General features: G+C 49.6%; 1 protein-coding gene across 4 annotated transcripts; it reads left to right on the plus strand.

Annotated features, from left to right (window-relative positions):
* Positions 1–1,413: 1,413 nt before the first annotated feature.
* Positions 1,414–26,656, plus strand: SGK2 (serum/glucocorticoid regulated kinase 2). 4 transcript variants are annotated; one of them, XM_070801719.1, is made up of 16 exons: positions 1,414–1,551; positions 7,088–7,331; positions 8,651–8,710; positions 9,263–9,312; positions 9,781–9,838; positions 10,047–10,130; positions 11,237–11,368; positions 12,404–12,516; positions 12,687–12,723; positions 13,782–13,868; positions 16,734–16,796; positions 17,798–17,893; positions 18,632–18,787; positions 21,582–21,671; positions 23,847–24,053; positions 26,229–26,656. In XM_070801719.1, the coding sequence occupies exons 3-15, from the start codon at positions 8,675–8,677 to the stop codon at positions 24,009–24,011; spliced, it is 1,167 nt and encodes a 388-aa protein (XP_070657820.1). In that variant the 5' UTR covers positions 1,414–1,551; positions 7,088–7,331; positions 8,651–8,674; the 3' UTR covers positions 24,012–24,053; positions 26,229–26,656. The 4 variants fall into 4 exon arrangements, 3 of the variants coding, with proteins under 3 accessions (XP_070657820.1, XP_070657821.1, XP_070657819.1); XM_070801720.1 differs by lacking the exon at positions 16,734–16,796; XR_011570225.1 differs by lacking the exons at positions 1,414–1,551; positions 26,229–26,656 and adding an exon at positions 22,921–23,066 and having other exon boundaries at positions 7,197–7,331; positions 23,847–23,976.
* Positions 26,657–26,682: the final 26 nt, after the last annotated feature.

Below are 26,682 nucleotides of genomic sequence, written 5' to 3' on the forward strand. Positions count from 1 at the left end.
TCTTCAGTGTGTTGGAATGCTTCCATACTGATTATGCAATACCATCTTGTGGGATTTTTTCAAACTGGCTGGAAGAGAGGAGGAGGTTGGCAGAGGAGGAGCAGCTCAGCCCAGGAAAGGGGCAGGACCCTGGGCTCTGCCCTGATTTGCTCAGTGCCCTAGAGCCGGCTGCTGCCCCTCTCTGGGCCAAAGCCAGGCAACTGCTGCCGTGTGTGCTGGTGGAAGAGCGAGGCATGCAGAGCTGTCGAGAGCACATTCACCAGTTTCTAAGGCACTGGAATGACTGGGAAGTTGTTGACATTTTTAAAAATTTATTTTTGGCTGCACTGGGTCTTTGTTGCTGTGTGCGGGTTTCTCTTATTGTGGAGCACAGGCTCTAGGCATTTGGGCTCAGTAGTTGTGGCAAAGGACTTAGTTGCCCCAAAGCATATGGGATCTTCTCAGACCAGGAATCGAACCAATGTCCCCTGCATTGGCAGGCGGATTCTTAACCACTGCGCCACCAGGGAAGGCCTGTTGACATTTTAATTAAAAAAAAAAAAAAAGGCAGCAAAGGAGGCAGCATGGCAGTCAGCTCTGAGTTCCCTGCTAAGAAGAGGGACACAGGGCAAAGCTTTGTTCACCTGTCCAGCAATCCAAGCTCCACCCCTGCCCTGAGTTAGAACACTCGGTCTGGGCAGCTACAGATCAAACAGGACAAAGCCTGGGGTGAGCTGAGCCCTGGTTCCTGAATCTCAGTTCTCCAAAGGGAAAAGTGGAGCACGGGTCTCCACTCAGACAGGGTGCTCCTCCCACATGGGTGCCCAGGCAGTGCCGGGGCAAGTGAGCTCTGGGCCCAGGATTTGGCTCAACACAACAGAGTGCCAGGAGTATCAGGTGGTCAGGCTGGCACGGTGGGCAAATGAGCTGCTCCTCCCCAGACGGATCCACGATTGGGCTAATCAAAGAGGCTGGTGGTCCCCATTAGTGAGAACTGTGCAGAACAAGCGCCTTCCTTGGTCAATTTCTCAGACTCTAAGCAAAAGGGATAGTGACTCTGCTAATGGAATCAGGGAAGGCTGAGATTTCAGCAGGGCTTGGAGGTGGGGTTGGTGGGGGCAAGATTTCAGAGAGTGAAATGTGACAGCATTAAAGGGACTTCAGAGCCCCTCCCTGTTGGGCATCATCACAGATTCACACGACGTTCCGGGAGCTGGAGTCACTTGCCCGAGGTCACATAACGTAAGCTGTGCTGTACCTTTTAAAAGACGGTCCCCAGGGCAGGGCCCAGTGGAGGAGCCAGTGAGCACTGCCAGCATTGTGATTCAGGTCCAGCGGTTAATTAGTAACCGGAAAGCCCGGTAGCCAGTGCCCAGCCAGCACGGCTGAAGGTTGAACTTCAGCTGGTTTGGGAGCCTGAGAGAGTGGGTGACAGGTCGCTACTGCCTGGGAAGGTTGTTCGGGCAGTCAGGATTGGGTTGTGGGTCAGAGGGACCATGCAGAGAGACTGGAAGGCAGAGCTGGGTATGGGGCTGGAGCCCAGGACCTGAGCTGGGACCTAGTTTTTTTCAGGTGAGTGACTCCACCGTGAGCAGGACACCTGCCTGCCAACGTGTTCGTCTGCCAAAACGGGAAACTAGTTACCTAGCTAATTTCCTTCCTAACTACCGTATTGACTTCCTTTCCTTTCTGACACCCTCCTCCCTAACTCCTTTCCTTCATTTCTTCTTCCTATCACTTCCCTCCCTTCCTTCTTCCCTTCTTTCCTTCCTTCCCTCTCAACTAATCATCTACCTGTGCTGCCTAACTTTCTTCCTTCCTAACCAATCCATTTCATCCTTGCTTCCTTCCAAATAACTTCATTCCTTCCTTATTTTAATTAAAAAAATTAATGTTTGTTTAATTTCTTGTCGGTGCCACGCAGTATGTGGGAACTTGGTTCCCCAACCAGAGCTTGAACCTGCACCCCCTGCATTGGAAGTGCAGAGTCTTAACCACTGGACCGCCAGGGAAGTCCCCCTTCCTTCCTTTTCTAAATTCCTAACTTCTCCCTGAAATTCCAGGCCATGGGCTTTGGCGTCAGACTGGCTGGGTTCAAATCCCAGTTATATCATTTGCTGCCTAGATGTCTGAGTCACATCACTTCACCTCTCTGTGCCTGTTTCCTCCTTTTCAAAACAAGAATGATGATAGTTCTTAACCCATGGCACTGCAGAAACAAAATAAGGCCAAAGTGGTATGTAATGTCACATATGTCATTGCAAGGCACTGGGCAAGCAGGCTTACAAATGAATAAACGACAGTAAAGTGAAGACAGTGTAGTAACAGAAGTGGGCACAAGGAAGGGAGCTAGGGTTCATGGGGTTGGGGGTGGTCCGGTGAAGCTTATGGGAAAGGCTGGTGAGGAGAGATGCAAAGGGTTAGCGGAGCAGACCTGATCGGTTGGTTGAGAGAGTGTTCCAAAAAGAGGGAACTGTGTGACCACCACCACCCCATTCCCACTGCATCCAACATGTCCAGGAAGATGAGGGCAGGAACATGGAGTGATGGGGCAGAAGGGTGCACGTCTAGGCTGGGGCAAGGTAGAGGAAGAAACAGGCTTGAGGGCTCTCAGAGGAACTTGGACCACCTCCTGAGAGTTTGCAGGGGTCTCTGTAGGTCTAAAGAGCTGGGAGAAAATGCTGATGCTCATTCAACCTCTGGTCGGAAAATCAGAAGGCAGTGGTGCGGGAGAGAAAGAGGCTGAGAACTGCTCAGGTGTGGGCACCACAGTCAAGGTCATGGGACAGTGTGGTGGTGGGCAATGAGCCAAAGTTCCCACCAGGACTTAGTACCCAAGTAGTAAATGAACAGCAACACCTTGAGAATTTTTACATAATGGTACAGAGATAAAAAGATAACTACGATAACCTACCCCCACTGTCACCTTGGGTCATGTCTCTCCAGCCTTTCTTTGGTGGTTATGTGCATTATGTCTTTATTTCCTTAACAAAGTCACCTACCATTGGTCACCTACCATTTGGAAACCTGCTTTTTTGCCTTGACATTGTTTCGCGTATATGTTCCCATTTCTGTTTACATAGGCCAATATGTCATTTTTTAAGTGAGTGATTTTCCAAATTATAGATGTACTCTAGTTTATCTTATCAATTCATCCCTTGATTCATTAGTCACATATGTACTGAGCTCCAGCCCTATCCCAGGCTCCGATCTGGATGATAGAGATTCAGAGTGAATGAGAGTAGTCTTTGCTCTTGCAGAGCCAATGTTCAAGTTCAAGACAAAAAATAAACAAAGCGTTGTAAGATAAGGTGTCAGAGAGTGATGTGTTATACAGTAAAATATAAAGCAAAAAAATGTGGATGAGGAACGGGTGGGACTGGTATTGCAGAGTGTTCAACCATCCTGGTTTGCCCAGGATTGTACGGGTTGAAACACGGAAAGTCTCACATCCCGGGAGACCCCTAACCAGGACAATCGGTCATGGAAAGGGCCTCTCTGGGAGGTGATGTTTGAGCAGAGAGCTCTGTGATATGAGTGGAAGGCGATCATGCAGATGTCTGGAGGAAGGGTATTCTAAGCACAGGGAAATGTAAGGGCAAGGGGCAGGAGGTCAGAGGGTGCTCCGTGTTTCTGAGGGACAGCAAAGAAGGAGCTGGAGCATAGAGAAAGGAAGCGCCTGGAGACCAAGGAGCAGAGGGAGTGGGAGCCATGTCACGTGGAATCTCCTAGACTGTGGTAAAGACTGGATTTTAATCCTAAATTTGGTGGCAAGTACACTGGAGTTTTTGAGCAACAAAGTCACATGATCTGACTTCCAGTTTTAAAGGGTCACTCTGGTTTTTGGTGAAGAAAGACTGTAGAGGGTCAAGTAAGAAATAGGAACACAGTGGGAAAGTGAGTGGGATAATCCATGCAAGTGATGATGGTGGCTCAGGGCCAGCTGGTTGCAGCAGTGGTGTCTGGATATATTTAGTTTCATTTATTTACTTATTTAGCATACAATTGCTTTGCAGTGTCATGTTAGTTTCTGCTGTATGATGAAGTGAATCAGCCATATGCGTACATACATCCCCTCCCTGTTGGACCTCCCTCCTACCTACTCCCATCCCACCCATCTGAGTCATCACAGAGCAGCAAGCTGGGCTTCCTATGCTTTTTTATAGCCCGTTCCCACTAGTTTTCTGTTTTACACATGGCAGTGTATATATGTCAATCCCAATCTTCCAATTCATCTCAGCTTCCCCTTTCCCCACTGTGTCCACATGTCCATTTTCTACATCTGTGTCTCTATTCCTGCCCTGCGAATAGGCTCATCTGTACCATTTTTCTAGATCCCACATATATGTGGGATTTTGAAGGTTAAGTCTAAGGTGATTTTATGGTGTAGTGGTGGATGCAGGGTGAAGGAGCAAAGTTTCTAGGATGAATTTTAGTTGCTGGTTCGAACCTTTGAATAGGAGGAAGTACCGTTTCGGGGATAGATGCCAATGGAGGAGCAGGCTGGGGAGAGTGGAAAGAATGCAAGTCAGGACTTTCATTTTGGACACGTTAAGAGTTAGGTGCCTCTAGACCTCTAACTGGTGAAGTGTCAGAGAATCCAGAGTCAGGAGTGCATCAGAACTAGAGAGATGAGTTTGGGAATTGTGGAGTTTAGTCGACACTTAAATCTGTTAAACTGGTTGCTGTCAACTGGGGAACAAGTATAGAGAAAGGCCAGGCCAGTGTTTCAGGGTAAAAAAAGAGGGAATGCAGTGGAAAAGATGGAGAAAAAGCAGTTGGTGAAGTAGGAGGAAAACCAGCAGATTCTAATGCCAAGTGGGAAGAGGGGGTCATATCCTCAGGACACTGAATGACATGAGAACAAAGAGTTCATCGCAGGCTCTGGCACGTGGAGGTTACTGGTCTATTCTTTTGGGGGCATGTTGGGATAACAGCCTCTTTGGAACGGCTCCAAGAGAGGAAAGGAAGAGGGAATAGGAACTGAGTCCAGACAACTATTCCAAGGAGTTTAGCTGAAAAGGGAACTTATCAATGGGACAGTCTCTCAGGATGTAAGTCCCAGAGAGGGGACTATTACGGTCAGCGAGTATTCTGATGTACCCTACGCTTGGCCCTTGAGGTTACTATTATTTTCATTATTGTTTTCCTGTTCTAAGCAGTGCTCCTAAATGAAGGCTGCATCAGGGTCTTGTCATTGAAAAGAAATGACCTTGTTCTGGGTGTTATGTTTTGTCAACATAATATCCTGCCCATCTGTGTGTTGGTTCAACATTTCCATTTTCTTTAAAAATGAAAGGCTCTGATACTGTTCACTTGGGCTTTTCTTGGATAACTGCCCCCACCTACATCAAATCCTACAGAGAACCCCCCCACCAAGGCCAATGGGCTCAGGTCCCTTTCTGATGAGCCCCCTTGGCCCCAGCTCCATAGATCCCCACACTGTGGTGAATTACAGAGGTCTGAGTGTGGCATGTGGTAGCCACACAGAAAGTTCCAGAAGAACAGGGGCCGTGTCAGGCCCTGTCAACTCCTTCATTCCCCAGAACACCCCGTATAACCTCCTTGAGAGATACCCTGTGAGTACCTGATTATTGCACCAGGCCATCATGCACCAGGGTGCCGCTGGGACCCTGCTTCCTGGTGATACCGACCAGGGTTCTTGATCTTCACAATGATAGAAATTGACCAGAGACCAGGCAAGAAATTCAGACAGGGGCCCCTGTTGCAGCAGGGGGAGCAAGAACAAACAATAGATCCTCTTGCTTGCTCACTGCCTGAGTGGGGGACAAGCTTGTTCCTTGTATGGGTGAGAGTAGGGGTGTGTCTGGGGCTTTCGTGGTAGCTCAGTTGGTAAAGAATATGCCTGCAATGCAGGAGACCCCAATTCGATTCCTGGGTTGGCCAGATCCTCTGAAGAAGGGATAGGCTACTCACTGTAGTATCCTTGGGCTTCCCTGGTGGCTCAGACAGTAAAGAATCCACCTGAAATGCGGGAAACCTGGATTTGATCCCTGGGTTGGGAAGATCCCCTGGAGGAGGGCACGGCAACCCACTCCAGTATTCTTGCCTGGAGAATCCCCATGAACAGAGGAGTCTGGTGGGCTACAGTCCATGGAATCGCAAAGAATCGGATGTAAGGGGGCGACTAAGCACAGCACAGGGGTGTGTCCAAGGGTCAGGCCGAAAGAGTAGCTTTAGGTATCTTGCCCCCACCCTTAAGTGGTATTGAGTGAAGGAGGCATGCACAGCACCCTGCTCCTCAACAGTGGCAGTTGGATTTTTTGGTTTCTTTGTATCCTTTGGGTTCAGATATTTGCCCCATCTGCCCATGCACACAGTTATTTTTAGCCCCATACAGTTTCTTTGTATTTTGCTGCTAGAGGAGAGGTGTGTCCAGGTGCAAGCATTGCAGCACTGCAGCAAAGAGTGCCAGCTCCCAGTCCTGCTCTGGAGACAGCAGTCAGAACCTGGAGGGCCATCGGGAAGGACCCCAAAGTCCAAGTGTTCAGCAAAGACCAGGCCAGGCTGATCGAACCAGACACCCAAACCTGAAGCACCTGCAAGTTCTTGGGAGCCAAAGTGCTCCCAGGTCTCTGAACTTCATCTTCAGCCCCAGATGGTCTGTAGTGGGCCAGGGTAGGCCCCAGGGAGCATATCTCCTCCCAGACAGGCCCCCTACACACACACACACACACAGATTTACTGATAAACACCAATACGAACACAATCCACAAAAACCACTGTCACACATATGTATTCATAGACACACACATGGACACAACATGTTAACATGTATAGAGGTACACACTGCCGTGTCCACACACTACACTACACAGAGACTCATTGAAGCACATAGACACACAGACCAGTCACCAATGTACAGACGCACCGACAAAATCACACAAACGTGGTCACACTGCTGCACAAACACCTTGACACGCAGGGACACACTGATACACCAGATAGACAGACAGACACACATCTCTGCATGGAACACCTGCACACACACCCGCACCCCACACGCTCATGTGCATTCCAACAAGCCCCAGCATCACCCCAGCTTTCCTGCAGCTGTTGCTCACGCCCTTCTACCCACACCCCCCAGGGGGAGGCGATGTCCCCGAGGGAACAGAGGACTTCGGTCCCTTCTTAAGCCCTGCTGGCTCCCGCGTGACATCAACAGCTCCCTCGCCGCGGCCGGGAGTTCCAAGCTGAGTGCCGGGGCCGGGCCAGCGCCAGGCACAGACACTTCGGCCCTTGTTGGGAGAACAGAGAGGGCTTCTTGTCCACTGTCCACCCTCCGGCTCCCACCACGGCTTCTCCCAGCGGCCTCTCCGCAGGCTGTGCAGGTACGTGGGGCCGGGGAGGCAAGGGCCTGGCAGAGCGGCTGTCAGGGCCCGGCCAGGAGGGGTGTGGGCTGCAGGAGCACGGACTCGGGGCACTGGCTGAAGCCAGGCTATGCTCCGTATTTGGGCAGCTCTGCAGCTCGCCTTCTCAGAGCTCCATGGGGCTGGGCCTCCCAGAGCAGCCTGGACAGGTAAAATTCCCTCGCTTCCCCTGTGGTCACTTTCTCAGCTCCCGAGAAGACCAGGGGGTGGTTGCTCCAGGGCCCCCTTGTAAAGATGAGTGGTCTGTACAGCAGCCCGGGCCCCACTGCAGGCCAAAGCTGTGATCTCAGGAGGCGCAGTACCCAGCAATCCCCAAGAGCAATCTCAGTTTCTGCTCTTGACTTTACAGTCTAGGGTGGGGCTGTGGGGTCCTGGGCCTGCCAAGCCAGGGCCTGGACATGTAAGCGTCCTCCACCTGCTCCTGGTAACACAGACTGCTGTTCACACTCTCCACTGTTTTATCTCAAACAGACACAGCCAGGGGCTTCCCAGCTGGCATTAGTGGTAAAGAACACGTCTGCCAATGCAGGAGATGTGAGAGATGCGAGTTCTATCCCCAGGTCAGGAAGATCCCCTGGAGGAGGGCATGGCAACCCACTCCAGTATTCTTGCCTAGACAGTTCCATGGACAGAGGAGCCTGGAGGGCTACAGTCCATAGGGTCGCAAAGAACCAGACACGACTGAAGTGTCTTAGCTCCTTGCTCATGGGTCTGTTCATGATTCTGGCCCAAGGTCCCCAAGGCAGCTGCCCCTCCAGGGACATTAGGCAGAAGTCCTTGTGGCTGAGACATGATAGTCAACACAGCATCCAACCCAGGGCTCTCTCTAGGGATCCAGGGTGGCAACATGCCTGTATAGGGTCCAGGGGAGCCCAGCCTGCCCCTCGCAAGCTGTGGGACCCTAGGCAAGTCCCTTTCAAGGCCTCAGGCTCCCCGCCTCTGAAATGGGAGGAAGAGTCCAGACTTTATGCCCTGCAAGAGTCCTTCCAGCCTTGGCCTTCCCAGACATCAGAGCTGCCCTGGCCATCCCCAGTGCTTGAAAAGACTCAGCCTGGGAAGGGCCACCCCTGACCATTCTCCCTCCTTCCCTCCTGAGATGTCTGACTAGAGAGGCTGGGCCCAGAGGACATCATTTCTTGTCCCAGACAGGGATTGCTGGCCTAGGGCAGGTGCAGGGAGTCAGGCAGGGGAGGACAGAACAGCAGTGCCTAACACCCTATACAGGCGACACTAATTCCCCAGCAGCACCTCCTTCATCCTGCTCCTCCTTGCGTCCCCAGAGCGTGCCTGATCATTGCTACAGCATGGACTCGAGCCCAGCTGGGACCCCCAGTCCGCAGGTAGGTGGGTCTTGGTTCCCCCAGCCACCACCAGGGGGCTTCCTTCCTCCCAAGGCCGAGGAAACCCAGGGAGATCCTCGTCAGCCAGGTGAATGGTCCCAGTACTGGGATGCCCACCGATATCACTGTGAGCCCATGGAATCAGGCCATTTGCAGGGTAAAGAGAAAAGACACTTGGTCAAGAGCTTCAAAAAGTAAGTGAGGTGGAAAAATTATGGGATTGGCCCCAAGGCCACCTGTATTCTTGTGCCAGTGGGGCTGCCTGTAAGTCCTCCGACGGCTCTCTGCTGGGTCTCAGTTTTCTTACCTTCACATTTGGTACAACAGCCAGTGGCCTCCCAAGGCTATCATGAGAAGCAGGTGAGATGTGGATGGTTGGGTGGGTTGGTAGATGGATGGAAAGAAGGAAAGGAGAAAGGGACGCAGGAAAGAAGGCAGGCACGCTAGCAGAGATGTTGGAAAAGGGAGCAGGGCTTGGGCCAGGGGGAAGGGAGGAGGCCAAGGAGTCGGGACCCTCTGATCTTAATCACCTCTTTCTTTAAATGTCTTTAGCCCCTGAGGGCCAACGGGAATATCAACCTGGGGCCTTCTGCCAACCCAAAGTGAGTTCCAGTCTCTCAATCCCTTTCTTGCCTGGCTCCCCTTGCCTTGGGAATACAACCCAAGTTCTCTGATTCAGCATCAAGACCCTCTGCCATCTGAGCCCAGGACCAGCCCCCAGCTTTATCTCCCACTGATTCCCCAGCCTCTTCTCATGCTGAGCCCTGTGGCTGGAATATCCCCCTGAAGCCTTAATTATTAGCAGCCCCCCACCCTCCAGGCGCTTCTCTGTCTTTGGAGGCCAGAGTCCTTGCCTTCTATGTGGTTGTGTTTGGTTTTTTCCATTTCTTGCCCTTTTTTTACTCCATCGTGAGATCCCCAGAGGCAGGGGCCAGTCTGAGAAGACCCTCTTGGCTGGAAAAACATGGCCTTCTCCAGCTTCAAAGTTAAAGAGAAGCCCTGATTTGAACTAATGTACCCGGTTTCCCGAGCTGGCAAATGCTGACCCGTGTCCCTTCCTCTTGCCCCAGTGCCCGGCCCACGGACTTTGACTTCCTCAAAGTCATTGGCAAAGGAAACTATGGGAAGGTGAGTGACCTGCGAGCACGGGAAGCCTGGGTTTCCCCCCTTTCCGGCCCCTTCCACCCCCTGCTGTCACTCGCGTGTGCAAAGTGGGAGCTTACAACCTGCAGAATCATGGGCACACGGCTGGAACTGGAGGTCTGCACCACCATCAAGAAACCCAAAGCCCAGAGGAGTAGTCACCTGCGGGTTCTGCATTTGTCCTCCTGCTCAGGTCCTCCTGGCCAAGCACAAGTCCGACGGGATGTTCTACGCAGTGAAGGTGCTGCAGAAAAAGTCCATCTTAAAGAAGAAAGAGGTACCAGGGCTTGGGCCCAGGCATCTCCTCTTCTGCCTCTTGACCCCCAGCCTCAGGTGGCTTCCAATGATGGGTCCAACTCTGAGCATAGAGGTGGTCCAGGTCAGGGGGGCTGGGTGGGATGCTGGCCCCTCTCCAGGAAGGCAGGCTAACTGCCTCGCCTGGTGGGCCTGCAGGTGGCCCCGGCCCGGCCCTCTGCCTTCCCCTGAAGATCCAGGGCTCCATGGCGAACCAGTCTTCAGCCCTGTTAGTGCCAGCCTCCCCACCTGTGGGGGTCGCACTTCAGGCTCGCCAAAGGCCCTTCAGGCCACAGCCTTCCAGGAGTTCTAGATGCTTCCACTGATTTGAGTCTCTCTAACGCCAACTCCATGAGAAGGACAGAACAGGCCCCGAGGAAGGATGGAATGTTAAGTCAGAGGACTCAGGAGAGGGAACTAAGGTTAAAAAGGAGCTCACGGGGCAGGTCTTGGTGAAGGAGGCAGCCTCGAAGATAGGCTTTTGATGATCTGAAAAGAGGCGTCCAGGCAGGGGAACAGGAACAGAGGCCTGGATGTGCATAGTGCCTGCCTTCTTTTCTCTGAGAGCTTGTCCTTGGAACTCATCTATTCAGTCATCTTGCAGCTTTGTTGAGGCTTCCCTGGTGGCTCAGATGGTAAAGAATCTGCCTGCAATGCCAGGAGACTGGGTTCAGTCCCTGGGTCAGGAAGATCCCCTGGAGAAGGGAATGGCAAGCCACTCCGGTATTCTTGAGTGGAGAATTCCATGGACAGAGGTGCCCGAGAGGGCTATAGTCCGTGGGGTTTGGTGAAAGAATCAGAAAAGACTGAGCAACTAACACTTGCACTGGGGTGAGGGGGCAGGGAATTTGGACCCAGGGCTGGAGCTGCACCCAGCTGCACTGGCGGGGGATGAGGTGGACCACTCGAGCCCTGAATGCTGGGCAAGGCCCCCCGGGCTTGGGCCTGAGGGCAGTGAGGAGCCATGGTGGGGATTTGAGCAGGGTGGGCGCGTGGGTGGTAACACGACCCGTGTGTGTGTGTGTGTGTGTGTGTGTGTGTGTGTGTGCGTGCGCATGCGTGTGTGTGTGTGTGTTCGTAACTCTGCAGCAGAGCCACATCATGGCAGAGCGCAGCGTGCTCCTGAAGAATGTGCGCCACCCCTTCCTTGTGGGCCTGCGCTACTCCTTCCAGACACCCGAGAAGCTCTACTTCGTGCTGGACTACGTCAACGGGGGAGAGGTGGGTGACCCGAGCGCATCCCATGTACCCACGGTGCACCAGGTTCTGGAATGATCTCCCCTCACCCTTACCACAGACCCATTTTGCAGCTGAAAAGACCAAGGCTCGGGGAGGTAACTCACTGGCTCAAGGCTACCCTGCATGCACTTGGCAGAGCCAGGATTTGAAGGCAGGTCTGTCTGACTCCCAGCCATTTTCATTTCTTGACTCCCACGCAAAGCTGCCCAGAATCCCTTCAGTGGACCTGGGAAAGGTCAACGTTGGAGGAGCTCTGTGGTCAGTGGTTCTAATTTTACCCATTTTACACCATAGACCACTGCATGGGAATGAGCAGTCCTTGTGGTTGTGATCTGGGGCCACCTGGTGACCCAGAAGCACAGCTGGGAAAAGCTAGGCTCCCTCCTCTGTCTCTCTGAGCAAGATGGCCCTTCTCAGTGACCCCAGATTTAACCTGTGTGACCTCATGCTCTTTAGCCTGATGCCAAGAGGGAAGTTTTGTGTCCTCCATCCCTAAATTCCCTGGTGGAGGTGTGAAGGACTTTTCTTTGCCAGTAAATTAGACAGAAGCAACTGGCCCAGGGGCAGGTCTAACCTGGGCTCAGTTTGACCATCATAATCATTTTATCACATGGGATAGAGGAAAAGCACATGTCTGACCCACTCAGGTTCAAATCATGGCTCTGCCAATTATAGTCCGTGACCTTGGGCAAGTCACCTGGCTGCTCTGATACTTCCAGTTTCCTTTTCCGTGAAACTGGCCTCCTACTTGAAACCTGGAAGGTAGTCAGGAGAATAAAAGAAAAGTAGAGGTGTATTAGGGTGCGGCTGGAGCCTGGCACACAGTAGGGGCTCCATTTTTGTTAATTCACCTTTCCTGCTGACGCTTTGCCAGCTCTGTAGGATGGCTGGCATGCCCTTCCTTGTATGATGGTGTTGTAGCTTTAAGAGGGGGTGACTTGCCCAGCTGCCTCCAACCCTGCATCTGTGGAGCTGGAGCCCCCCAGGAACCCTCTCACACACCTCCTCCCCCTCCAGCTCTTCTTCCACCTGCAGCGGGAGCGCCGGTTCCTGGAGCCCCGGGCCCGGTTCTACGCCGCCGAGGTGGCCAGCGCCATTGGCTACCTGCACTCCCTCAACATCATTTACAGGTGAGGCCTGCCTGTGGCACAGAGCCAGGCCTGGCCCTTCCGCCCCAACAGCCAGGGGGTGTGTGGATCCCTAGATCCTGATGAAATCCCAGTGAACTTGGTCCTCTGCCTGAGGAGGAGGGCTGGTGTGGCTTCAGCATCATAGTGCCCTTTTCTTTCAATGTCTGCAGGGACCTGAAACCAGAAAACATTCTCTTGGACTGCCAGGTTAGTGTGTGTGTGTGTGTGTGTGTGTGTGTGTGTGTGTGTGCATGCACATAGTTGCACGTGTGTGCTGTGTGCCCATGAATATATGTGCATGTGCATGCATTGTGCATGCGTGCATACGGCTAGGGACACATTCAGGTGTATGTGTGCATGTGTGCCTATGACTGTGTACATGCATGTAAATGTTTGCTGTGTGTACATGGATGTGCATGTACTTGTGTTCATGAGTGTGTATACGAGGCCTGTGGTGGGGCAGGGGTAGTGTTACACAGAGGCTCGAGGATTTTGTAGTGCTTCCATGTCTTAGACTGAGTTCCCTGGAAATAGGCTCTGGAATGGAGTGTAGGATGCCAAAGGTTATTGGGGAACATATTTAAGGGGTGACGGGCAGGTTTGGGCAGAGGAAACAGCACATCTGCACTGCACACACTTGCTCTGCAGTTGCAAGTGAGACCTCAGCTGGTCTTCCAAGGGTGGGGTGCACCCCAGCTGGGATGGCTCTCTAGAACTGTTCCAAACTGAGGCAAGGATGCGGGCGTCTGCACCACTGTACTAGCCAGTCATCTGATGGGGATTGCCCCCTGAGAGGGGCATGACTTTGGATGAGGGCACTGGTCCAGCATTGGGGATGGGCAGGACATCCTAAAGAGGGGATCTGGGCAGAGCCTGGCAGTATCCACTCACATCATGACCTCCACCAGCTACCCTCTTGCTCAGCCACAGAGTGTGTTCACTCTCTGTTCTCTGGGTACCCCCTACTCCATTAAGGGGGCTGCTGCCACCAGGCCCCTCCAGCAGGGACATTCTGGAACTGCTGGGTGTGGACGTGAGTTGGTGATGAGCTGAGGGCAGACAGTACGATGCCGTCTCCCCATCCCTGTGCTGTTCTTGGCATCCAAGTTAGAAGCATGGAGTGAGTGAAGCCTCCAGCTCGGGCTTGTGCCAGGGACACAGACCCCACAGCCATGCCCCAGATGTGGCATCTGGGCTTTAGGGTTAGACCTGGTCATCCTTTTGGCTCAGATCACCCTCCCATGCCTGCCCTCCCTCCTCTACAGGGACACGTGGTGCTGACAGACTTTGGCCTCTGCAAGGAGGGTGTAGAACCCGAGGAGACCACATCCACGTTCTGTGGTACCCCCGAGGTAAGCTAAACCTCCTGGGAGGGGTGAGGCAGGAAATGGGTGAGGCCATGGCTCCTGACTGGAGCCACCAGGTTACAGCAGAGGGGCTCACTCCTTCCCCCAAGCACTTCCCCTGAGCTGACTGCACACAGAGCCTTGGTTTCCTCATCTGTGTCATGGGCGGACCAGCTCTGGGGGCTTCTGGGACCTGGCTTGTGAACCTCTGCAACAGGGCTGTCTAACAGAAATAGAAACAGAAATGCAAATCATATATGCAGTTTTAAAATTTCCAGCAATCCACACTCACAAAGAAAAAGATGAAATCAATTTTAATAATGAATTTTATTTAACCCAACACATACAAAATAGTGGGTTTCCCAGGGGGCTTAGTGGTCAAGAATCCACCTGCCAATGCAGGAAACACGGGTTCGAACCCTGGGTCGGGAAGATCCCCTGGAGGAGGAAATGGAAACCCACTCCAGTATTCTTGCCTGGAAAATCCCATGGACAGAGGAGCCTGGTGGGCTACAGTGCATGGGATAGCAAGAGTCGGACACGATATTGTAGAGCAATTGTCCTCCAATAATTGTATTTTATTCTATACTTCTCCATATTGTACAATTGTAATCTTTGATAATTTAAAACAAAACAAACAAAAAAACCAGCATGTGGGACTTCCCCAGTGGTCCAGTGGCTAAGACTGTGGGCTCCCAAAACAGTGGGCATGGGTTCGATCCCTGGTTAGGGAACTAGATCCCTTAGGGACCTAGTGCAGCCAAATGCACCCAATGCAGCCAAAAAAAAAAACCCCAACATGTAAAAAAAAAAAGTCAGACATGACTTGGTGACTAAACAACAGCAATACAAAATAGTATCATGCCAATATACAGTCAATGTAAAATTGTTGAAATAGTTTGTTTTATTTTTTCTAACTTAGCCTTTGATCCGGTATGCGTTTTGCACTTACTGTCCCTCTCAGCTTAGCTCGGCCACATTTCAAATGTTTGGTAGTCACACGTGGCTAGTGGTTACTGTGTTAGATAGCACTGCCCTGCAGCATGAAGTCCATGTGCATAGGAGGCCCTGGCCTGACCTGACAGTTAAGATCAAGTGTAAAGATACCGATCTCCCTCTTTCTTCCAGCCACTAAGAGCCTGGAGGGTTAAAATTTGTGAATCTCAGCAATCATTCATACATGTCTCTTTGTCCTGCCAAGGCCTCCCTGCAACTTTGGGGTTAAAAGCCGTTCCTTAAACTTCTACCAGCGTTGAACCTTGGACCTTGAACCCAAAGGGGTTTCCAGCTGCTTGGATGGATGTCTGGGTCAGGGGTGGGGGTCTGAGGCTGCAGGGCTGGCGAGCCCTCTCGAGCTGGCATGGCCCAAGACTTCAGCTTTTGTTTTTTTCCCATAAGCTTAAGAATCTGGGTCTCAGATTTCAGCTGAGCCTTCTCTGTTTGGGTTTAGGAGATAACCTCTCTAACCAGGAGTAGTTGTCTGTGTTTGGGTCTGGGAGGGTGTTCGCTGGACAGAACTGGCCTCCCAAAGCCCTGCCAGCCCAACCATCCCTTCCTTGGCTACTGCCAGGAGCAGATGGATCATGTAGGAGACATGTGGCTCTAACAGGTCATCTCTTCCATGACTCAGGCACTGCCGTGGTGCCGGGGAGCACAGACAAGAGACGCCACAGTTGCTCAGTTGTTCACAGTTGTTTAAGGGCCAGCACATATATTAGCAGGTGTCTTTTTTATGTGTGTGTGGCTGCGCTGGTTCTTTGTTGCAGCATACGGGCTTTGTCTAGTTGCAGTGAGGGGGCTTCTCTTGCTGCAGCACATAGGCTCAGTTGCCCTGCAGCATGTAGGATCTTAGTTCCCCCACCAGGGATCAAACCCACGTCCTCTGCATTGGAAGGAGAACTCTTAGCCACTGGGCCATCAAGAAAGTCCCTCGCCTATGTCCTTAACACAGCCCCTAGGGAGAGATTCTGCAGTTCCATTATGTGGGATAAGCACACCAACATTCTTGGAGGTTCAGCGACCTGCTTGGGGACACACATTCAGTGGGACTCAGTTCAGTTCAGTTCAGTTCAGTCACTCAGTTGTGTCCGACTCTTTGCAACCCCATGAGGTGCAGCACGCCAGGCCTCCCTGTTCATCACCAACTCCCAGAGTCCAGCCAAACTCGTGTCCATTGAGTCAGTGATGCCATCCAACCATCTCATCCTCTGTCGTCCCCTTCTCCTCCGGCCCTCAATCTTTCCCAACATAAGGGTCTTTTCAAATGAGTCAGCTCTTCACATCAGATGGCCAAAGTACTGGAGTTTCAGCTTCAACATCAGTCCTTCCAATGAACACCCAAGACTGGTCTCCTTTAGGATGGACTGATTGGTTCTCCTTGCAGTCCAAGGGACTCTCAAGAGGACTCCCAACATCATAGTTCAAAACCATCAATTCTTCGGCGCTCAGCTTTCTTTATAGTCCAACTCTCACATCCATACATGACCACTGGAAAAACCATAGCCTGACTAGACGGACCTTTGTTGGCAAAGTGATGTCTCTGCTTTTTAATATGGGTCTAGGTTGGTCATGACTTTCCTTCCAAGGGGTAAGCGTCTTTTAATTTCATGGGACTAGGTCTGGGTAACTCCCTGCCCCTCTCCACACCCATGCAGTCTCAGCGTGGCTTGGTCTGTTACTGAGGCCTCTTTCCTTGGTGGTAGAGACCCCAGCCTAAGAGGTTCCCAAGCCCTTGGGTCTGCAGGAAGCACAATTCTGCCTAAGGTTCTCTACTTGTGCGAGGTGCAGATATATAGCATGCATTCAGCTGTCAGTAGGAACTCAAATGCCACCTCCTCTTTCCTGACTCCTTTCCATCCCTCCGTTACTAAGGTCACCTGTGCAAATATGGGCCACACTGACTTATACTTCATCTGTGAGTCTTCCAACTGCCCTGTGAGTATCCCCAGGGCTTTCCTAGTTCCAAGACATCACTTGGATGCTTTTGAGCATATTAAAGGCACTCCCTTTGGGCAGACTAATTATAAAATGTTTCCTGTTTATTTATTTTGTATTTTATTTTATTTTTGGCTGCTGCTCATTACTGCGCATGGGCTTTCTCTAGTTGCAGCAAGCAGGGGCTACTCTTTGTTGTGGTGCTTGGGCTTCTCATTGGGGTGATTTCTCTTGTTGCAGAGCCCTGGCCCTAGGGCACATGGGCTCAGGAGTTGTGGCATACAGTTTTAGTTGCCCTGTGGCATGTAGGATCTTAGTTCCTGGACCAGGGATTGAACCTGTGTCCTCTGCACTGGCAGGTGAATTCTTAATCACTGGATCACCAGGGAAGCCCCAAGTTTTCCCTTTAAACATATGTGAGTTGCTGGATGGGGATTCCTAAGTGCAGCTAGTGGTAAACAACCTGCCTGCCAATGCAGGAGACATAAGAGATGTGGTTTGATCCCTCGGTCAGGAAGATCTCCTGGAGAAGGAAATGGCAACCCACTCCAGTATTCTTGCCTGGAGAATCCCATGAACAGAGGAGCCTGGCGGGCTACAGTCCATAGGGTCGCAAAGAGTCAGACATGACTGAAGCAACTTAGCACACGTGCACACAAGTTGCCAGATACAGCCTTGTACTAGGGGTTATGGTTTGGTGAGTTGATCACAGCCAGGCTTGCAACCCTCTTTACCCCTTTGGCTGGTGCTCTTGTGTGGTACACAACATATACATCTGTACAGGGCAGTCCAGCCAGATTTCCTCTACGTCCTCAGCACCCTGGCAAAGGGTCCTGCACAAAGCAGGTCTTTGATGAACTGATGCTGAATGAACACATGCACAGTTAAGTAAATATCACAGCAGAATCAGCTGCTGGTGATCTTTTCCTCCAAGTACCTTGTTTACAAACGGGGAGATGGAAGCTGAGTGTCTTTCAAATAAGTGTGTTTTCTCTCAACAGTACTTGGCTCCAGAAGTGCTCCGTAAGGAGCCTTACGATCGGGCAGTGGATTGGTGGTGCTTGGGAGCGGTGCTCTACGAGATGCTACATGGCCTGGTGAGTGGGGTAGGGCTGATTCTGGAAGAGATGGGGGGTGGATCTCTCCCTTGTGTGGCCTCCTCAGGCTCCTCAAGTTGTTGAATGAGCCACCTCTTCTCTACAAGCTCAAAAAGGGTGATGCAAACATGAATACGAGGATAAAGTATATTTTTTTCCAATAAAGTCAGTTCCACACTTTATAATATACTATCTCATCTGTTACTCCTTTGGTGCCTCAAAACAGCCTTTGGACGCGGGCACTGCAGGAAATGAGGTTGTTCTTATTTTACTAAGAGGGAAACTTAGGCTCAAAGAGGTCACAGTCCTGGGAGGTGGTAGAACTAGCCCCTGGATCCAATCCTAGACTGCCTGTGCTTCTCGTCTGAAAAATGACAATATGTCTCATAACCATCATAAGGCTGGAATAAAATGATGATGAGAAACTGTTAACTTTGCAAAATGCGAAGTTGGTGCACAAGCTTGATTAAGAGACGTGGGATAGAGGGGGCACCTGGAGAGGTCCACAAGCCTCACGCTGGAGGGGAGAGACTTCTCAGCCTTCCCTGGAGCCTCTCCACTGTGCTGGACGCCCAGAGGTCTCTGTCTCTCTCCACTCTGCCACGTGAGCCATGGCACAAGACACAAGTCTGGCTGAATCCTTCCAGCTGCCCCCCCTGCTTTGCTCCAAGTGTCTCTGAGAACTGTGCCCACTTTAGCATGGATGATCCTCCCATCTCTCTGCCTCTCTCTCACCAGCCGCCCTTTTACAGCCAAGACGTATCGCAGATGTATGAGAATATTCTGCATCAGCCTCTACGGATTCCCGGGGGCCGGACGGTGGCTGCCTGCGACCTCCTGCAAGCCCTGCTCCACAAAGACCAGAGGCAGCGGCTGGGCTCCAAAACAGATTTTGTAGGTGACCTGCCAGCGGAGTGCTGGGCTCTCAGCCTCCTGCTGAGGCAGCCCAGAAGCAGTGTCACACATCTAGCAGTTCCCTAAAGCCAGGCACTGCTAGTTCACCCGTTCAGAGATTCACAGCTGCTGCTGTTTATTTCCTTCAATCTAACGCTTCTAGTCAACCAATATTTATGGAGCACCTACTATGTGCTGGGCTTTGAGCTAAATGCTAGGATTTGTTAGACTGGGTCTCTGCCCTTAAGTTTATGAGGGAAAGGTAGACGAACAAACATAAATTATTATAGAGTGTGACTATGCTAAGAGGCCGGACAGGAATGCAGGCAAGTCTTTACTGGGACTTGTGCGGTAGGATGAGGGAGCAGAAATAAGTAACACATGCCCTTGTTGGCTCTCCAAGGAGGGCGGACTGATTCATTATATGGGGTGAGGGTAAGGGCAGATCTAGGGGTCAGGCAGAAGTGGCTTAGGTGGTCTGCCCACCCCCTTGGTGGTGTTGTGTGCAGGGTTCACGTACAGTACCCTGCTTTTTCTCCCAGCACCCCAGAAGGGGCAGTTGGTTTTTGGCTTTTTTGTATCTTACAGCTCTTAATTTGTCCCAACTGCGCATGCGTGCAGTTCTTTTTTGTCCCTTATTGTTTCTTTGTATTCTGTTGCTGGATGAGACAGTTCTCTGGGTGTCTGTCTAAGTTCAAGTGGAGACACTCCGGTAAAGGGTCCCAGGTTCCGGCCTGTTTCAGAAAGACATGAACTATGAGCAGAGATAGACAATAATGGGGGAAATTCACCCTGGCACGGTCAGGGAGGTCCTCTATGAGGTGGTGACAATTGAGCTGAGATTTGAAGGATGGGAAAGAACTGGGAGGAGGCATCCCAGACACAGGGCACAGCGTGTGCAAAAGTCCTGCAGGAGGAGCAAGGCAGAGAGAGATAATTAGACGATTGATTAATCAGTATATGCTGAGCAGGAGAGTGGAGGCTCCCGGTTAAGTTTTGACAAATTCCTCTGGCTTCTGTACAGAGAGCAAACTAAACTGCTTTTCACAATTATCTGAGCACTTCCCCCTTGCCAGGACCCAGGCTGGACATCTGAATAGAGAGATGAAGAATTCACAGTCTGTTCTCCAAATAAGTTCATGGCTTAAAAAAAAAAAAAAAAAATAGAGCAAAATTTAAAAAATAATCATACATTCTCTACTCAACAAAAGATCATTTGGATTTATAAGAAGATCACAGTACTTTTCTCCATAGAAGTTTGTTCTTCTAGCGAAGTAGTTGGGATTGCATGAACAGTGAGACAGACTGCCTGGATTCAGATCCTTTCTCCACCAAGCACTAGAGGCAGGATAAATGGCTTAAGCCCTCTTTGTTGTTGTTTAGTTGGTAAGTCACCTTCAAGTCTTTTGCAACCCCAGAGAATGTAGCCTGCCAGGCTCCTCTGCCCGTGGAATTTCCCAAGCAAGAATGCTGGAGTGGATTGCCATTCCCTTCTCCAGGGGATCTCTCACGTCTCCTTCTTGGCAGGCAGATTGTTTACTGTTTGAGCCTCCCGGGAAGCCCCTGCTTTAACGTTTCTTCCCATGTATAGTAACAGCACCCAGTTCGTAGCTCTTATGAAGGTCAAATAACATAAGCAAACACTTAGGTTAGTGCCTGCCATGTAGAAAGTGCTTTTTAAGTGTACAAACTATCCTATATGCCAGATACCGTGAAGTTTAACAACATTTAAGGCTTTTGCCTACCCATCCCTGGACAGTTTAAAGAAAAGGCTTTCATGAAGACAGGTCCCTCCTTCCCAGAGGAAATTTGCATCCTAAAAAAATGTGATTTTTAAAATAAGGTGTACTTTCCCATAGATCAAGATTCAAAGGATATTCAGAAAAAGTCCCTTCAGCTACCTAGTTTTTAAAATTTTGAGGTAACAAGCGTTACCAGTTTTGTGGGTATTCTAGAAATAGTTTGGATCTGGCTTGTTAACAATTCCCCAGGAAGTTCAGATACACAGAGTTAGAGAATCATTCTTTGAGAGACATAGAGAGAGGGAGGGCTCTGCTGGAAAAGGCGGAAGTTTTTGTCAACATTAGTTTGGATTAGGAAAGAAGAGATGAATCATGCCCAAGGCTGAATCCTTAATTCTGGATCTTTGCGAAACTGCAGCTTTTCTTGGGGCTTTATTTCTCAAATCTTCCTTAGTGAGTTGATTTCGTCTATTTCTCTGTCTAGAATTCTGGAAGAGGGATCTCCCTGGTGGCCCAATGGTTGGGACTTCCTCTTCCAATGCAGGGAATGTGGGCTCAGTCTCTGGTTGGGGAGCTGACATCCCACATTCCTTGCAGCCAAAAAAACCAAAACATAAAACAGAAGTAATATTGTAATAAATTCAATAAAGACTTTTAAAAAAAGAGTGTATTTAAAAAAAAGAATTCTGGAAGAGTCCGGATGCACTGAGAGAGTGGAGTAAGATTCCCCAGGACCCTCCAAGAGCAGGGTCTGCTCTCTTTCTCACTGACATACTTCTACAGCCTAGTATGGCACAGGGTAGGTGCTCTATAAATAGCTGTGGAATAAACAGATGCTACAGGGAAAAGGTCTGGGCTTGAGATAATGGCTAAGGGGAGAGGTCTTATTGCAGACACTCCTTTGTTCCAGGAAACTAGCCAGCAAGTTACCTTCCTAGTAAAGATTTTGGGGCTAGACAACCGGTTGCCAATACAGTTAGAGCTCCGAGGCATGTGGGGTGGGGTGGGAGCGCCAATGGAGAGGACTGCTACTGATTACCTTCTTCCCACAGCTTGAGATAAAGAGCCATGTGTTCTTCAGCCCCATAAACTGGGATGACTTGTACCACAAGAGGCTGACTCCACCCTTCAACCCAAATGTGGTAAGAGGCCATCACATTCTGGCTTCTGGGTTCCCAGGACTGGTGGAAGCTTGGAGGGTACCTGGGGAGGGTATCCTGGCCTGGCCTCTTCCTACAGATGGGAGAACCGAGGGTCCAAGAAGCTCAGTGATTTGTTCAAGGCTACCCTGTAAGCCAGAGGCAGAATTGGGTCCAGAACCCGGAAGTCCTGACTGCCAGTTCAGCTCTGTATGAGGAGCCAGGTTGCCTCCCTTTACTTTCAATACCAATAACCCTCATGGCAAAGCGCTTTACAGCTTTTAAAGTGTTCTGTGTCATGGAGCACACCCAGACAGAGCCGAGTCCTGTGACGATTTTTTTTCCTATGTTTAGCTTTCTTCCTGGTAATAAATGACATGTATTTATTGTAGAAAGTGTGTAAAACAGAGACATTTAAATCATCACGGAGAGGGACTTCCTTGGCAGTCCACTGGTTAAGACTTTAAGCTTCCGCTGCAGCAGGCACAGGTCTGATCCCTGGTCAGGGAACTTAAGATCCTGTGTGCTGCACAGCACGACCAAGAAATAAAATAAATTTAAAGCATTAAGAAGAAAGAGTGTATTATCTCACCACCCAAGAGAAAGCACGCACCAGTGGCATGTTTCAGATATTTTTTTCTGTTTTTTATGTAGGTCATAGTTCATACACAGATACAGATATCATCTCCCCCAACAGAGATCACAATTCATGTATATAGATAGATCTCATCTCCTCCCTCTTTTTGCTAAAACTATGTCATTATTTTCCTAAGTCACAGAAGACTATGATTTTAAGTGGCTGTATAATATTTCAACCCTATGTCGGTAACATAATTTATTCCACCATGTTCCTAACGGTGAACTTTAGGTTATTACCATTTTTTCTTTATCATAATGGATTAATAACTTTAAGTTCATGTCTTTGTCCAGTTATTTTTTAATTAAATTTTTAATTGGAGTATAGTTGATTTATAATGTTAGGCTAGTTTCTGCTGTAAAGTGAAACAGTCATACATAGATCCACTCTCTTCTAGACTCCATTCCCATATAGGTCATTACAGAGCACCGAATAAAGTTCCCTGGGCTGTACAGTAGGTTCTTATTAGTTACCTTTCATATAATAGTGTGTCTATGTCAATCCCAGTCTCCTAATTTATCCCTCCCCTGTTCCCCTTGGTAACCAAAAGTTTGTTTTCTATGTCTGTGAGTCTTTTCTGTTTTGTAAATAAGTTCATTTCTATCATTTTTTTAGATTGCACATATAAGCGATACCATATATTTGTCTTTCTGACTTCACTCAGTATGACAATCTCGAGGTCCATCATGTTGCTGCAAATTGTCCAGAGTTCCGATTATTTCAGGATGGATTCCAGATGGGGAATTACCAAGTCAAAGAATGTGAATATATTTTATTTTTTATTGTTGAGGTATAGTTAGTTGGGGCTTCCCTCATTGCTTGGTTGGTAAAGAATCTGCCTGAAATCCAGGAATCCCAGGTTCGATTCCTGGGTTGGGAAGATCCTCTGGAGAAGGAAATGGCAACCCACTCCAGTATTCTTGTCTGGAGAATCCCATGGACAGAGGAGCCTGGTGGGGTCACAAGAGTTGGACACGACTTAGCGACTAAACCACCTCCACCACCACAGTTAGTTGACTTGCAGTATTATTTTAGTTTCAGGTGTACAGCATAGTAATTCGATATTTGTACATATTATACTCCATACAGAGTTACTATAAACTATTCACTATGTTCCCTGTGCTGTCCATTACATCCTTGTAACTTATTTTATACCTAGTGGTTTGCACGTCTTAATCCCCTTCACCTGTTTTGCCCTTCCTCCCGCCCCTCTCCTCTCTGGTAACCACTCATTTGTTCTCTGAATCTGTTGTGCACATTTTTAGGTTCTTGATTCATACTTTCATCATGTCACAATCTACCGGCAGCATTTTGAGGGTTGATGTAGAGCAGGCAGGGTGCCAGGCAGGTAGAGGAATTGGTAAATGGTTACTGGACCTTGTGTAACATGATGACTAGTGTAAATGCATGAAAAAATGACACTTAAAGAAGGATGCCCCTGGAGCACTCAGAGGGGAGATCTAACAGCTCTCTCAGGGCTCTGGGCTCCTTTGGCAGCTCTGACCCAGTGTTCCCTTCTCATCGTTGGCTTATATTCACAGGCAGGACCTGCTGACTTGAAACACTTTGACCCAGAGTTCACGCAAGAAGCTGTGTCAAAGTCCATTGGCTGCACTCCTGACACCATGGCGAGCAGCTCTGGGGCCTCAAGTGCCTTCCTGGGATTCTCCTATGCGCCGGACGATGATGCTATCTTGGATTGCTAGAAGAGAAGCTCCCGTGAAACCACCAAAGCCAGCCTGAAATCTGTAAGGAATTACCTTCAGCTGTTGGTCACAGAAGCCCAAACTAACAATGGCTTAAATAAGATTTCCGCCCACCTCCCCCCACCCCCCACCCGCCCGCCAGCACATAAAAGAAGGATGGTGTTAGGTGATCCAGAGCTGGTACGACAGGTCATCAGAGGCTTTCTGTATTTCCACTCTGTCATTCTTGGCAAGTGGCTTCTACTATTAGGATTATTATATTATCCTAAGATGGTACTGGAGCTCTAGCTACTGTTTCTGGGTCCTGGGCAGGAAAAAAAGGAGGAAAGAGCAAAAGGGCACCTTTACAGAGCTTCCCGAGAAGCCCCACCCAATGACTTCTGCTTGCATCTCACTAGCCAGCCACCTTACTTGCACTGGAGGATGGGATATATGTCCAATTAACTGGGCACATGACTCCCCACAATAACGCAGGGGTTCTGACACTAAGGGAGAAGGGAAAATGTTGGGTAGGCAACCAGCACCTCTTAACCAGAGGATGTCTTGGTGTTTGGATTTTGATCTCAATGTGTAAAATGACCAAGGTGCAACAAGCCTATAAGGTATCACCCAACATCCACTTTTCTTCCCTATGTCAATGGGTGGTATTGCACATTTATTAGGTTTGTCTGCCTGGCATCTGAACCCCGGCCTATTCCCCTGGCATCTATTCCCCGGTCAGGGAATCTCCTATTTTATGAGCCATGATGGGAGGCAATTCACTTCCTCCAGTTAACCGTAGCTGAAAATGCTAGACACTAACTTTCCCAGCCTCCCCTGGAGCTCGGGCCAGGCATGTGGCCTCAGGATGCACCTGTTATGAGATTTTTGGCTCAAGGAAGGAACTGGGAGCTCTCTTTCATGTGGCTGCTGTGATAACAAAGCCCACAAGACTGAGTTCCTGGTGTAGAAGTGGCAGCGATGCTCTTATTGGCAACACCAGTTTCCTTATCACATCCGTGCTGCAGTGTCATCCCTGGGAATCCTGGGTTCTCCCTCTCTAGTTTTCCCAATGATTTTGAGAGCTTCTGATACTGTTAATCACTCCTTCTTTTGCTTAACCCATTTTTGACCAGAGACGTGTTAGTATATCTTTTGTCACCTGCGTGTTATTAATAGGAGACGTATCAGTATCAGTTACAAAACAAATCGCCAGCCACAGGTGTTAGTTTCTGCAAAAATTCTGTGGTCAATAGAGTTAACTGCTCAAACTCAGCTTCAGAACACCTGCCTACACTGATCCAGTTTCTGTGCTAGACTTTTTCATGTCTGTTACCAGCTTTCATCCAAATGACCCTAAGGTAGGAATCTCCTTTTTACCCATGAAGAAACACAGAGAAGCTGTACCTTTCCTAGAGGTCACAGAGCTAATAAGGGCCAGAGTTGGGACTTGGAGCCCTATAAACTTACTCTGGGGCTCTCACATGTAACCTTTGTGCTGGTCTGCCTCTCACTCTGGCTGTTAGGTCCAAGCAGAGTAGCTGTCAAAATCTCTAAGCAGAGCCAAGCCAGGAACTGGCTGGAAGAAGCCAGGTAATGGGAAACGGGGTCTTCCAAGAGGAGGCATTCAATTGGATGCTCACGGTCTGAGCCTGGCTGCCAAGTTAATTCTCTGTTCCCTTTTCTGTCTCAGATGGAAAAGAATCTGCCTGCAATGCAGATCTGGGTTTGATCCCTGGGTTGGGAAGATCCCCTGGAGAAGGGAATGGCTACCCACTCCAGTATTCTTGCCTGGAGAATTCCATGGACAGAGGAGCCTAGCGGGTACAGTCCATGCAGTTGCAGAGTCAGGTAGCATGGAGCACCTAACACTTTTTACACACCTCTACCTCATATACCTCTGTATGCTTGTCAAGTCTAGGGCCATAGGGAGCCCAGGCAGGGTCTGTACAGGCCTAGTGATTAGCCATTTCTAAAAGCAATTCTGACCAGACAGAATGTGAGCATATAACACACACGAGTCCAGGACACTCCGCACTTGTTTGATGGATTTTATACTGCCTTATTTCGGTGAAGAAATCTTTTCACTGTAGTTCATCACCTGCTTCAGGGTGGTCCTATTAGCTGGGGACAAGAGGAGAACTTTCATTCTTTTCAACATCAGTGTGTGCTAGTGATTTTATTGGCTTTTCCTTTTAACTCAGTCCCACTCTTTGCCTTACATTTTTGTTTGCCCAGCGCCCTGCCCCAGGAATTATGGAGGATGAAGCTGGAAGACCATGGAAAACACATCGATGACACCACAATGACCTACTGGGAATCAAATCTGGGTCAAGGAGAGCTAGTTACCCTTTGACATGTGCTGAGAATTCTGAAAGAAACATTCTGATTTGATTTACATCTTAAGAGTGTCCGCTAAGAGACAAGTGTCGAACGTGATGAGAGAGAGGCCCAAATTCCCCCAACTTCCCAGAGCCAAGAGTAAGAGCGCTAATCATCAGAAATGGAAATAGTATTGTCAAAGTACACAACTTGCTATGAGTTGTGAAACACCCAAAGGTTCTATCTGTTCTAAGACTGCAAAATCACAAAATGTTCACCAGGAGAGAAAATAAAAATGAAAAAATTATGAATATTCATTAAAAATGAATATCTGTTTAATATCAGATTTGTTCACACCTGTTTATTGAGC

This window comes from Bos indicus, chromosome 13, assembly GCF_029378745.1.
Source record: "Bos indicus isolate NIAB-ARS_2022 breed Sahiwal x Tharparkar chromosome 13, NIAB-ARS_B.indTharparkar_mat_pri_1.0, whole genome shotgun sequence".
Classification (NCBI taxonomy): Eukaryota; Metazoa; Chordata; class Mammalia; order Artiodactyla; family Bovidae; genus Bos; species Bos indicus.

Coding starts and splice junctions, on each gene's coding strand:
- SGK2 (XM_070801719.1), top strand. CDS start 8,675: ATGGACTCGAGCCCAGCTGGGACCCCCAGTCCGCAG. Junction 10,131..11,236: donor CCATCTTAAAGAAGAAAGAG/GTACCAGGGCTT, acceptor GTAACTCTGCAG/CAGAGCCACATCATGGCAGA. Junction 17,894..18,631: donor ACGAGATGCTACATGGCCTG/GTGAGTGGGGTA, acceptor CTCTCTCACCAG/CCGCCCTTTTACAGCCAAGA.